Genomic DNA, 13,578 nt, shown 5'->3' with positions numbered 1-13,578 from the left:
GTGGTGTAACTCATGCAGTTTTTGATGATGCAGGACCAAATTTGTTATGGTAGTGTACAGAAGAACAATGGAATAAGGAGACAGGAGAGATGTCTGACATTTTTAATGGACATTACATAAGGGTGTGTAAGAATTGCCAAAAATAAAATTGCATTTCAGAAACAGATAGAATATGCCTGAAAATCTGGTCATGTCAATATGGTATACGAACCCCTCTCACAGCTAAACTGCCCTGCCAGTAGTAGACCGAGCTTGATATAAGAGTGTCTATGAGATTCGGTTGCAACTAAACAAATTCCTCCACCAAAGCAGTCTTTTTCTCATGTGATGGAGGGAGTATCTGTGCTCATGCACTGTGATGCCCAAGGACATTCTGTACGTGATTGATTGGATTTAAGTGAGCACTTATTGAGCATATTCAGTTTCAGGATACTCTTCCACCACTTAAGCTCTGTGGGTAGTGGTATTGGCAAGCATTTTAAAAAAAAATCTGGGCCTCCTGCACCTCTACACACTCCCATGTAGTGTTCACGGTAACGTTGTGCTGTTAAGTTATCCGTATAAGGAACATGAAGAAGGAATGAAGCTGTTAATCATTATTTACAAATGAGAATAATCCTGTCTTATTCCAGAAGTGTCTTTCTTTGCTGTTGGATGGACTAGTACTACATTACTTGTTCACTCCGATTCAAACACTACACATTATAAGATTGCATACGCAAACATATAACCAAACAGAAACTCTCTGGACAGCCACTACTGACGAAAGACTGGAAATAGAATAAATTTTTTCATTAACAGTTTCCTGGGTTTTTGGAAACAAATATTTGCCGGCCTGGTTGACTGAGTGGTTAGCGTATCTACTCTCCATCAAAAGGCTGCAGGTTTGAATCCCGCTGTAGGCGTGGATGTTTGTGCTTGTCTGAAAATACTAGTGAGTGTAGATGAGGAAAGTAGTGGTAGTTGGTGGATTGAGTGGTGGAGAGTTGTAGAGTAGGTGCCCTCCCTTGATGAGTCTTTGGACTCCCTGGAGGTGTCATATAGTAAGAATAATAATAGACTGTTACCTAAACCAGAACTCATCAGAGAACAAAACTGTACCCCCATTTATCAGGGCTCAAATAAATCACATGTTCATGGCACCAGTTTTCCCAAGTTCTGCAGTGGTTTGTAGTGAATGAAATAGAAATCACTGCTTCCTTGCATGAAGTCCCCTTGAATTGAGCCTTCTTAACAGTCTGGATGGAAATGTTTTCACCTGTGGCCACAGTAACCTCAAGAGACAGTTGGTGACAGGACAATATAGAGTTCTGTGTTGCTGGAACAGCCAGATGGCAATCTGTTCTGGTTGATGTAATCCTTGGCCAGCTCTGTGTGGTTCCTGTTTCCTGAAAAAAAAACTGTCCATAGTGCTGAGTCAACACTTCATGACAGCTGCCATCTGAAAGAATCATTTATACAATGATGACTCATCCTTGAAGGTACTGGAGATGTGGTCTGACTATGTTTTTATAGGTCTTAACATATTTTTACATAGGATATGATGATCGGCTGAGGAAATTTGGACTGCAGAGTTTGGTGGATAGAAGAAGGAGAGGTGATATGATTGAGAAACTGAAACTGTTGAGAGGTGGTTACAGGGTTGACACTGGGGAGTTCTTTTGCTTGGTTGAACAGCGGGAAGGAGTGATGACAAGGGGCAATCCCTGGAAGTTATGGAAGGAAACTGTGAGCAAGAGGGTGAGGAGTGGTTTCTTTACATGGAGGGTGGTTGAACCATGCACTCATTGCCTGAAAGAGTGGTGAGAGCAAGAACGGTCAATGAGTTTAAGGAGTGGTATGATAGACTTTGTGTTTCCTGAAAGGTACCTCCTGTGATGAGTCTTTTGACTCCATGGGGGCCTGAATAATAATAATAATAATAATAATAATAATAAAGTTCATGAGTAATTTGCATTTTATGTGCTGACCTTTTGGGTTGTAGATCAATTTTTATTGGATTCTCAGGATTTGCATGCCAGAATGCTAGTTTATGAAATATTTGTCTTTTGAGACACTATCAAAAATAAAATATTCTTGACAAGCTTTTTTTCCCCCCCAAGTTCATTTTGTCAAGTGGAGTTTCTTAATCAGGTTAAAAACAAAAAAATATTGACATTTCTAATATCTTGTAGAATTTTTTTTACTTAGTTACCAAGTAAATTATACTTAACATGAAATTTTATTCTTGTTTTTATACTTTGCCCAAGCATAAGCACAAATGCCTTTACATTAGTAGTGAAGATATTACATTACAGAATGCAATGTAGCATGTAATCTGTTTCTTATCTTGTTCTTAAGGATGTTATCGCATCCTTAAGAGCAAATAGGTGATTGATCTTCCCAATGGATAAGTGTCTCCATTCTTGTGGTTAATCATACCAACAGGTCTCACTCCATACAGACATGAGGCAGTTTCTGTCCTCCTTTCAGTAGCACCTCTTATTATAATATGCTGCATTTATTTACCATATGGAGATATATCCCAGGATGATCTTGATGATCTCATGTTGAAGTTTGCTGCCTTGTACTTCAGTTCATGTAAAGATCAAAGCCAGATAACCAGAAAGAGACCTCCACATTGCCTTTAAGGAATGCTGAGAACCAACTAGAACTTCTGATCTGATACCATCTTCACCTTCATGTGGTGCTTCTCATTGTAGGTATCCACTGGGTACTGAATGAACAAGGACAGGAGGACTAACTTTTAACTTAGCCATCCAAATTGTATCACCGTAAACAAATCATCTGCCTTGTTGTTCCACATATAGCCCTTCTTGATTCTTCATTTTTCACAATCTCCCAAGTTAAGATGACATTGGCCACCTTATTTATGAATAGCTCTTCTGATCCTATGACCGGGTCCAATACTCATGCACCCTGAGTCCGTCCATGTTGCATCAAGTATTTATCTTTCAGTAAGTGTATAAATTAATTTCCTTCCTGCCATGTGATCTCTCTTCCTTCCAATTTATATATCCATAGTTGAATTCCTCCATAATAATCACTTGACCTGCACTCTTTGTACTAATTTTCTGATGCAGTTTTTAGGGATCATTCCTGGAACTCCCACCCCAATCCCATAGCAGCAAGCAACCATATATTTTGTCTTATTGTCCTTGATCTCACACCAGACTGCTTCAAATGAAAAGCCCCCACCCTACACTTCCTATTCTTTTTAGCTGCAATTCATCTGCTATCACCAGCAGCACCCCTTCCCTCATCCTGTCTTATTTATCTTGCCTGAAAATGGTAAATTCTTTGCATTCTATCCCTGTAGCTACATCATCTGCTGCCAGCTAAGTCTCACTAATGCCTGAATTTTGGCAAGGTCGGTTGCACTAAACATTGCGAAAAGAACTCACTTTTGTTCCTGATACTTCTGGCATTAGTATATAGACACTGTAGTATCACTTTAGGTCTCCAACCACCTTTACTTCATGAGTTGACTGTCCTATTCAACAGTTTTTGCTCGAGAGACTAGATTTTGTACTTGTTCGTTATTCTCACACGCACTCTCCTCATGGAGATGCGTGTGATCCACCATAATTGCTTAAGCTTTCCTGAATTTGCGCAATTAGTTCTTTTGCCTTACCTTCTTGCATCTGGATGGCATGATTATTATCATTAATTTTGCACCAGTGAAGCATGGTTTCGTTTTAATTTTGTTGAATATTCCTCTAACCATAGTCCCTGTACATAGTTTTCTCCTCACCTTGTTTTTCTCGTTTGTTGATATGATCTTGATTTTTACATTGGACCATCTGCTTCTTTTTCTTCTCATCCCTGCTAAGTCTTGTTAAGGATAACATCTTCTATGCATGATAAGCATCTAAGCATGATATTTTTTTATTTATGTCTTTAGGTATATATATATATATTTTTTTTTTTTTTAGATATGTATTTATTTATATTAGGAAGGAATTTGATGTTGTTAACATTAAAGAATGTATGAGCAGGGTTAATCTAAAGTGGTATTGCTGCTTAAACAGAATGGAAGAGGAAAGGTTAGCAAAACAGGCGTTTGAAGCAAGATGGCATGGAAAAGACCAAAGATCAACCAAGGGGTTCATTTCATCAGAATGCCCTTTACAACATTATTGGAGTGCATAGAAATAATAGACTAACTTGGAGGAAAATTGTTGATAGGAGATTAGTAATAATATAAACTTAATTATATGTTGCCACAGCTGCTTGTATAACTTTTCATGGTATATATGAGGAAATTGATGATGATGAACCTTGTACTTACAATGACAAACATAAATGGCCACAACACTATGGATTATATGGATTAATGTTCCTGCTCAGAGATAAGTTTGTAAAGCATATGCTCAATAACATTATTCCGTCAATAGCATTCACTGCTATTGACTTAAGAATCTGCTTACCCTCTCTCCTTTTACTTTTGAAGTGGGAAATTGACACCTTAAATGCTAGTGTTGGGTCTGGCTCCCACTGATGAGACCTCAAAGGTCTCATCAGTGGGAGCCAGTTACTACCCGGTCTGGGTAGTAACCCTTCCCATAATGCACAGCATTAAACATCCATAAGGATGTTTGCTTTGCATTATGCGATACTCAGGCAAGTGATGTGAAGTCATAAGCTTCACATCACAGAAAACAGTGAATCCCATTATAAAATTTATAATATAAGCTATCACAGTTGCATCACCTATAAGATCTAGTGAGTGTCCACTTTTACCTAAAGCCCTGGTTAAATGCAACTGTCAGGATAATTTAAACCTAGCTTCAGACTTCCTCCACAGATATTTTTACACAACAACATGATATTTTCTTGTGATATTTGGGTATGAATGTAATACATCTGTCATCAGAACCATAAGACGACTCCTGGTTTCAATAAGTCTTTGTAATCAGTTGAAAGAATTCCAGAGAGATTTGGGATAAAATCCAGAAAATAAAGAGATGTTCCACCTACTTTCAGTCCCAAAACAATGGATTGACAGTTGCTGATGCAAATCATTTGTATTTGTAAATTTGAGATTTTTCTAGGCAGTATCATATTACTATCCCAAATTTCTGAACCTAGAAATCAAAGCATAAAAACACCAAATTTTTTTTTACTTTGAGCTTCAGGAACATTATAGAGAGGCCATCGAGGAAACAAGCACTGAAAACAGCTGCTACAACGTGAAATAACTGCTATAGGCTCAGATGATAGCGATTATGAGATTACAGCATCATTCGTCATCTTCCATAGTTCAGTTGCTCTTTCTTTAACAGAATTTATTGCAGGCATGAATTTTCAAATTCCTGGAAAAGGGCAGTTATTCTCAAGCCTGGTAAGGATCCAAAAACTCCATATTACTTTGCAATAGCTCTGACTAGCTGTCTTTGCAAGATATTGGAAAAATGGTTAACTTTATCTTTTATGGTTTTTAGGAAGTAATAATCTGTTTTCCAAGAAACAATTTATCTTCAAAAAAAAACCCACCATTCTACATTAGATTATCACTTCACACTGAAGTTATTTATTAGCGATGCTTACCTCAAAAGTGAACATTTAGTATTGATTTTCTTTGACGTGGACAAGGATTTGACAGTTTGGTAGTTTGATTTACTGGAAGGCGACCTGCAAAAGTTTGGTCTTTAGAGGGAACCTCTGTTTTTCATCAGAATTTTTTTGTTTAACCCACCCTTCCAAAGTTAAGTGGGATCTATTCTCTCTGATGCCTTCTTCCAGGATATTTGCAACATACAGGGTGTTCGGGATAAATTTGACATATTTATAATTAATTATATTTTTCCGTAAGTTACATGTATTAACACACACTTCTCTTCATTTAAAAGTTTGGACCCTTCTTCATTCATATACAAGATGTCAGAAAGGATGGATAGCTGGAACCCACCTGAATCATGGAAGAGAATAACTTGTATCATGATGATTCGTGCCCGCCATCAAAATAAGGATATTACGACTGCTGCCCAATGCTCCCTGAATACAGTAAAAACAATCAGGCATGAACTAGAGACTTGCAATGGTGACTACGAGGATGTAGCAAGAAGAAAGATCCCTAGCAGACGATCTGATTGCGTTCGTACAGCAGAATTCCTCGCAAATCTGCAGGAACAGGTGTTGAAGAACCCTGGCATTGGAATTCGGGCTTTGTTCGTGGAGTTGCTAACTGTAGTCAAGCCCTGGATAACAAGGGTAGCCAATGGTAGGCCGTATGTATGGCAGCAGGATTCGGCCCCTTGCCACACCTCTGGGAAAAGTCAAAAATGGTTGTCTGAAAATTTCTACGACTTCACCAGTCCAAATGTTTGGCCTCCAAACTCCCCAGACCTTAACCCCATGGATTATTTTGTATGGGGCGCAGTTGAAAAAGACACCAATCGCACTTCCAGTAATACAAAAGCCCAGTTAATGGATAAAATTAAAACAGTTTTTGCGGCCCTTCCCAGGGAGACTGTAGCATCAGCTTGTTCGAGGTTCCGAAGCAGAATTGAAGCTGTGATCGATGCTAATGGTGGTTATTTTGAGTAAATCTTGTTGATAGTATTGTAATTAACTCTGCCTGTAATGTTTTTTTGTCAATTCATTAAATTTAATAGATACAAAGAAGATTTTCTTTTTCCTTACGAAACTGTCAAATTTATCCCGAACACCCTGTATAGCTCTGTTTTAAGTGTCATGTTCTTTGCTGTCAAAGACAATTCAATAAAATCTTCCTCTTACTAAAAGCCAATGCCCTTTGCCATCTTTCGTCATCCCTGCAGTAGAAGTGTTATAGAAGAAAATTTCAGCAAACCATTGATCATTCTTCTACATAGGTGCTTGACAAACAGGTTTACTTTTTTACCATCAAGTATTCTAGGAAGAAGTATTTGGTGTACTACCCTAAATGTGAGAACAGTATTCTGTGGTCTGAGCAGATCTGTGAGTTATGTAGGGATAAGAGATATATACTATAAGCAAGAAATAATACAATGCAATAGAGAAGAAATAATGACAATATTTAGTAAGTTTTATGGACTCCTATACATGGGCAAGAAAACAGATACAGATCCTCCACTGTATTATTTAAATGAGGCTGATACGGAACCTCTAATCATAATGGAAGAGTTATGAAACATCTCCTAATCAGCATATGATATATTATATTAGCAGAACATACAAAATTGTTAGGCTTTTAATTTCATAAAGTCAAATTGGATATGATCAGTTGGCATAAATTATTGATTATCTTATTACATGAAAAGGGCAGCAGTAATCATATTAATAACTATAAGCTACTCAGTTTGTTAATCACAACTGCACAAAATGTTTATATACATTATATTAAATAGAATCATAAAAGTTTTGGATGATGCACAACCATATAAACAAGCAGGATTCACAGCAAAATAATCCCTACATTAAATCATATCTGCATTGTTAACTAAGTAATAACACAAGCAAATGAATATAATCTTTCTGTAAAGTTAGTGTTTCTTGATTTCAAAATAGTCTTTGATTCTGTGTTAGTCAGAAATAATGAACAGCTTAAAACAGCAAGCCATACCAGATCATATCATTAAGAATTGTATATCAGAACTAAAACATGGGAAAGGAATTTGGTATTGGTAGAAGAATAAGACAGACACTATATCACCCAAATTGTTTTCTGCTACATTATAGGAAGTCTTTAAGAATGTCTCATGGGAAAACTCTGGAATTAACATCAATGGAAAAAAATCTGTCACTTAAGGTTTGCAGTTGACATTTTTCTTATAGTGAAAAATAAAGAAGCACAGGAAATGCTAAATGACCTCTGTCAGAAAGCAGGAAAAAAAGATTTAAAGAATAATATAAGTTAAACAAAACTTATGACAAATTCAGATGAAATCAAACTAAAATTAGAAGATAATCCTTTTGAGTATATTTACCTCAGTTAGTTAGTCAGTTAGTTTTAAGAAAAAACATGATGAATAAGTAGAAGAATCACAGTTTGGCTGTATAAAGATTGTCTGTTAGGAGATTGCCTATATGCTTAAAAAGCAAGCTATTTAATAAGTATATTATTTCATTGTCTACCTCTGGAATTGTGACATGGGCAACAACTAAAAACAGGAAGACAGATTGTGTGTGGTCAAAAGAGCCTTGGAGAGAAGAATGTTCCACATAGCAAAAAAAAAAAAAAAAAAAAAAAAAAAAAAAAAAAAAAAAAAATGGATAGGATAAGAAATCCTAGAATTAGAGAGATGACAAGTAGATATTGTGAAATATTGTAAAGTTTGTAAATGGAGTTGGGCTGTCCCCATTAGTAGATTGTCAGATGAAAGGTGGACAAAAATAAATGGGGGGGAGGGAAGAGACTTTCATATTCAGAAAGATTATTTCAGTTCGTTTCAAAAGTGCATGCATGTTCAGTTGTGCATGCAATTATACCAATGGAAAATAAGTATATATGGAAGTTCTTTTTCTTCTTTTTTTAATACTAGTTATACTCATTTAAGTATCTGAGGACAAGTGGCTGAGATATGCTGATTGAAGGTTAATATGCTGACTCTGAAATAAAATAATGGATCCCCCGACTCCATTACCAATGTTCTGTTTACAAGCTAACTGGTCAATCCACTTGAATAGCAGAATCTAAACACAGCAGAGGAGGTTATCAACACTATGCTACTACTTCATTCTACTGTGAAAACTAGCATGTTGATATGCTTGTTTTCACAGTAGAATATGCTTCCCTTGTTGGATAATAATATACCTTTATCACAGGCTCTGCTAGACTTGATTGTGCTATCCAAGTTATTCAGATTTAGATTACTAGTGATCAGAAATCCTGACTGGGTCTTCTGATCTAATATCCAATCCTCATCTCCACGCGGTGTGCCATGTTAGTAGGTATCTGTTTGGTGCTGAATGAACAAGGATGGGCTGGCAGTTTGGGACTTAGCCAACCAAATTGTGCTCTTTTGGCTTAAACCACAAATAATATGTTGCATATTTACTAATGCTTTCCTATACCAACCCGATCCTTAAACTGAAGATGAGTTAAAGAATATTATAATAGACAAGAAATTATTTTATTTTATTTTATTATTATTTTTTTTGACCTTGGGTATATACTATGTTAAAGATACAAAGCAATTTTATAAGCTAGGTTTTAATCCTTTTTCCAAAGTAAGCAAACAGACAAGTAAGTCAAGTTTGTGCCTGAACATAGTTCAAGTCTGAGGCAACTTGTGGTAAAGGTGGAGTAAGCTCCGATCAATTTCCTTAGTATTTTCCCCTAATGCAAAGCACATATCCCCTTGCGGAGATGTATGATGCTATGCATTAAAGGCAAGGGCCACCACCCAGACCGGTTTCGACCTTTATTGAGGTCTTGCCTATGGGAGCCAGACCCAAAAAATGCTAAGGTTGAAGTAATGCAGAGCTTATAAATTTTTACCTAAACAAGTTGCCACAAGGTGCTTTGACCTTATTAAATAAAAATCTCAGGATGAGAGACGAGTTGCCTCAGACTTGAACTACGTTCAGATGCAAACTTGACTTACTTGTCTGTTTGCTTATTTGGGAAAAAAGATTAAAACCTTGCTTATAAAATTGCTTGGTATCTTTAGCAAAGAAATTATATTATTTTAATCTCTTACTGAAACATTCAAACAAAAGTTTGTGTGGGGAAATGGCTTCACAAGTTAGGCTACTTGTATGTGGAGGTAGATCACCTTACATCATATTTCTAGTTTTCCCTATTGCACAACAACATTCTTTTTAGGCAAGTATATAGGCATGCATCATGGCAGTTATCTTCAAATTGTAAGTGCACCCCATTAGGGATCAGGAGACTCTTTCTGGCAGAGGGCATAAGCAGTGGTTGGTATTATTGCTTATTTTTAAGCACAATTCCCACATGTACTCAATATTCCATCTACTTAATTCAGTACAGTATAGCATTTTTGGTGAAAGTTTTTCCAGTTGGTTATACTATAAATTAAAGATACCAAGAAATTATGTTCTTGGTTTATTCCTTTATCCAAGTGTAAGCAAACAAAGTTTGCAAGTGAAGTAACTTCACGACTGGGCTTCTCCATATATGGAGGCTAATGACTTCACATCATTTGCCTTAATATTTCATAATCCAAAGCACATATGATGTGCTTAAACCAAGAATATAATTTCTTGTCATCTTTAATTTATAGTATAACAAGTGGAAAAACTTGCAACATCCATCTCTAATCCAGAGTATTTTAATAATAAGATGTGACACCTTTTGACTACTTGTATATGAAAATGACTTCTTCATTACTTCAACCTCGGTATCACTTCTGGGTTTGGCTCCCACTGATGAGACCTGAATAAAGGTCAAATATTGTATTGTGGAAATTTTATTGTTCAGTGCCAGATGAGTTTTGTATTTAGAAAGAAGCATTCTAGGAGATATCAAATTTATGACTAGATGGTGTAAACCACCCATATTATGCATTATCCACCAGTGGGGGGGGGGGGGGGATAAAATTCTGTCTGTTTTTGCTATGAGAGGTTTTTTTAAATAGTTCCATATTCTTTATTCAATGTGGTCTTATAGTCAATTGCAGGGATGACTGAAGAGAAGGCCAACTCAAGGCAGTTAACTCAGATGGGGTTAACTAGCTGGTTATTAGTCACCCTTGCGCTTTAGTTTCAATTAGTCTTTGGGTTGTTCATCTATATGAGATTGGTGAAAAAGAAAACTGATAGCCTTTGGCTATATGATGTTAAAAGAGCTGAGGCCTTTTCTCTATCTCTCATGGCATCTATCTTTTCTTTCTCCTAATACTATAAGGCTCTCTTGCACCCCTATAATAACTACTCTAGGCCTATGATGAGCAACTCTTTACTTTTTCACCTCAATAGTCAAAACCAGTCTGGGTAGTGACTCTTCCCATAATGCATATAGCATTATACATGCCTGCAAGGATATCTTTGCATTATGGGGATACTAAGGCAAGAGATGTGAAGTAATTAGCCTCTATATAAAAGTTGCCCAGTTGTGAACTTACTTCACGTCCAGACTTTGTTTGCTCATACTTGGATAAAGAATTAAACCAAGAAGATCATTTCTTGGTATCTTTAATTTACAGTATGGCATTAAAACACTCTTCATGTTTTGAAGAAATGTATGCTGAAGAACAAGTTCAACCATCTCATTATTTTTATTGTCATTAATATACTGAGGTTGTAATTTTTAAAATATCTCTGTGTGCTATTTTACTTTTAGTCTGGTTTGAAGTATAATTATGTACTACCCAAAAGCTCAGAACATAAGTTTTGCTAAAATACAGTGCATGCTAAGGAAACTATAGTTTAATATTGTTTTCTGAAAAACATGGGGGGGGGGGGGAATCTTTTTGTGCCCCTTTTTGTTTTTTTACAAAAAGGGGGGCATTTTTTTAAGATGATTGAAAATCACTGCATTATGCGAAGGGTTACTACTCAGATTGAATAGGGCCGACATATTAATGAAAGGTAAGATCAGGTAAAAGCAAGAAAAGAAAATTATTTAATTGACTGCAAAAAAAAAAAAAAAAAAAAGTTTAAGTATCTACAAAATAAGATTACTACATTCAGTGCCTTTACTATTTTTTTTTTCTTTCTTTCCCCATCCCACTTTTTTTTCTTTTATTGCAGTATAGCCAATTTTGATTTATTTTTGCGGCAACTACTTGCAGACAAATCTGAGATTCCTTATTTTCAAGAAATTGTCACCTGGAAGCATCTTACTCCAGAAGAAAAGGTAATATTTTTAATTTTGCAGTGAAGAAACCTCTTTTGTATAGCATTGACATTTTGGAATGATGTTTTTTAAGAAAAAAAAAATGAATTTCATGATATTTCCATATAAGTTAACTGTGAAATGTTTTTTTCTTAATGTTTTATGACTCCCACCCCTGAAAGGTTGTAAACATACGGTATATTAGCATTGTTAGTTTGTTAAGAGGGTTTATTCTTTTTTTTTTTTTTTTTTTTTTTTTTGAAATTTTTATTTATTTATTCTTTTTACGTAATCTAGAAGTCCTACTCTTTAGACCAAACAATGGTCTGTTTCATGCAGGCCGCTTCAGGCTTCCAATAAGTGAAGCAGCAAAATTCATTTTCCACAAAAAAATATAGTCTGTCTCCAGTGGAGATATTTATACCCACATTCTATTGGCTGGAAAGTGGATATACTAACCACTTGGCCAACTTGGCTGTCAAGGTTTACTTCAGTTCTAATGGTTTGCTCTTTTTCATAAAAAATTATATATATATATATATATATATATATATATATAGGAATACTTTGTATAGCACGGTTTGGAACAATGTGGGTTTTGGTCTAACGCGGTTTTTATTATTACATACACTAACGTTGTCAACGCTGACCGGTGACTCCCAGGCACCGCAAGTGACAGTCGAGAGCCGTGTTTATGCAGTAGTTATTCAGTTGGCTCTCACGTAGACACGTTCTTTCCCCGCAGCATTTTATTATTTACTTTAATATTGGTATTTAATATTTTTTTATTATTTAAGTATGAGTGAAAAGAAACTAAACAAACAAGACACTGTTGGAGTAACAAAAAAACGCAAGTGGTTGACATTAGTGAAGAAACGTGAAATTATAAAATGTCATGAGAATGGCGCTTCGTTTGCTAAAATAGCACATGAGAATTCAGTGAATGAGTCATCTGTACAAGCAATTGTTCAGAGCAAAGAAAAGATTAAACAACATGGAATGAGCATCGCTTCTTATATGTCAAAAGTGATCACGAGAAATCGATCTTCTACAATGGAAAATATGGAACACCTTCTAATGATCTGGATTGAAGATTGTAATCAGAAAAAGATTCCTTTGAGTCAAATGATAATCCAGGCAAAAGCAACAAGTCTACATGACAAAATAAAAGAAAATGAAAGTGAAAATGAAGGAGGTACAACCAGTGAAACTTTTATAGCAAGTTGCAGGTAGTTCTACAGTTTCAAAAAGCGTATGGGACTCCATAACATAAGAATTCAAGATGAAAGCGCAAGTGCTGACACTAAAACTGCAGAATTATTTCCCAGTGAATTGAAGGAGCTTATTGAGAAGGAAAGCTACACAGATGATCAAATTTTTAACGCTGACGAGACTGGCTTGTTCTGGAAAAGAATGCCATCGTGCACATTTCTAGCAGAGAAGGAAAAAACGCAAGCTGGGTATAAAGTGTCAAAAGACCGATTGACGCTTTTACTAGGAGATAATGCATCAGGTGATTTAAAATTGAGGCCACTGTTAGTGTACAGAGCGGAAAACCCAAGAGCTCTTAAGGGCTTTACAAACAACAATTTACCTGTTCATTGGCGTTCGAATAAAAAAGCATGGGTGACTCGTTCAGTTTTCGAAGACTGGTTTAAAACTTGTTTTTGCCCTGAAGTTAAAAGCTATTGTAAAAAGAATTCCTTTTAAATTTTTTCATTTATTAGACAGTGTGCCAAGCCATCCAACTCTATTGACTGACTTACATGAAAATGTTAAAATTCATCTTTTCCCTCCAAACACAACATCAATTTTGCAGCTGATGGATC

The 13,578-nt window shown here is 35.9% G+C and overlaps 1 protein-coding gene across 1 annotated transcript in view; it reads left to right on the top strand.

Annotated features, from left to right (window-relative positions):
• Positions 1 to 13,578, top strand: part of lgs (BCL9 domain-containing protein legless) — a 684,040-nt gene that overhangs the window by 276,542 nt on the left and 393,920 nt on the right. The window contains exon 4 of the mRNA XM_090410672.1: positions 11,665 to 11,770. Within this exon, the coding sequence (XP_090266798.1) occupies positions 11,665 to 11,770 (106 nt within the window). The remainder of the gene's footprint in view (positions 1 to 11,664; positions 11,771 to 13,578) is intronic.

This window comes from Typopeltis vanoorti, chromosome 20 (assembly GCF_054136105.1).
Source record: "Typopeltis vanoorti isolate ZY-2024b chromosome 20, IOZ_Tvanoo_1.0, whole genome shotgun sequence".
In the NCBI taxonomy this organism is placed as follows: Eukaryota; Metazoa; Arthropoda; class Arachnida; order Uropygi; family Thelyphonidae; genus Typopeltis; species Typopeltis vanoorti.
This window is presented reverse-complemented; position numbering and strand designations above follow the sequence as displayed.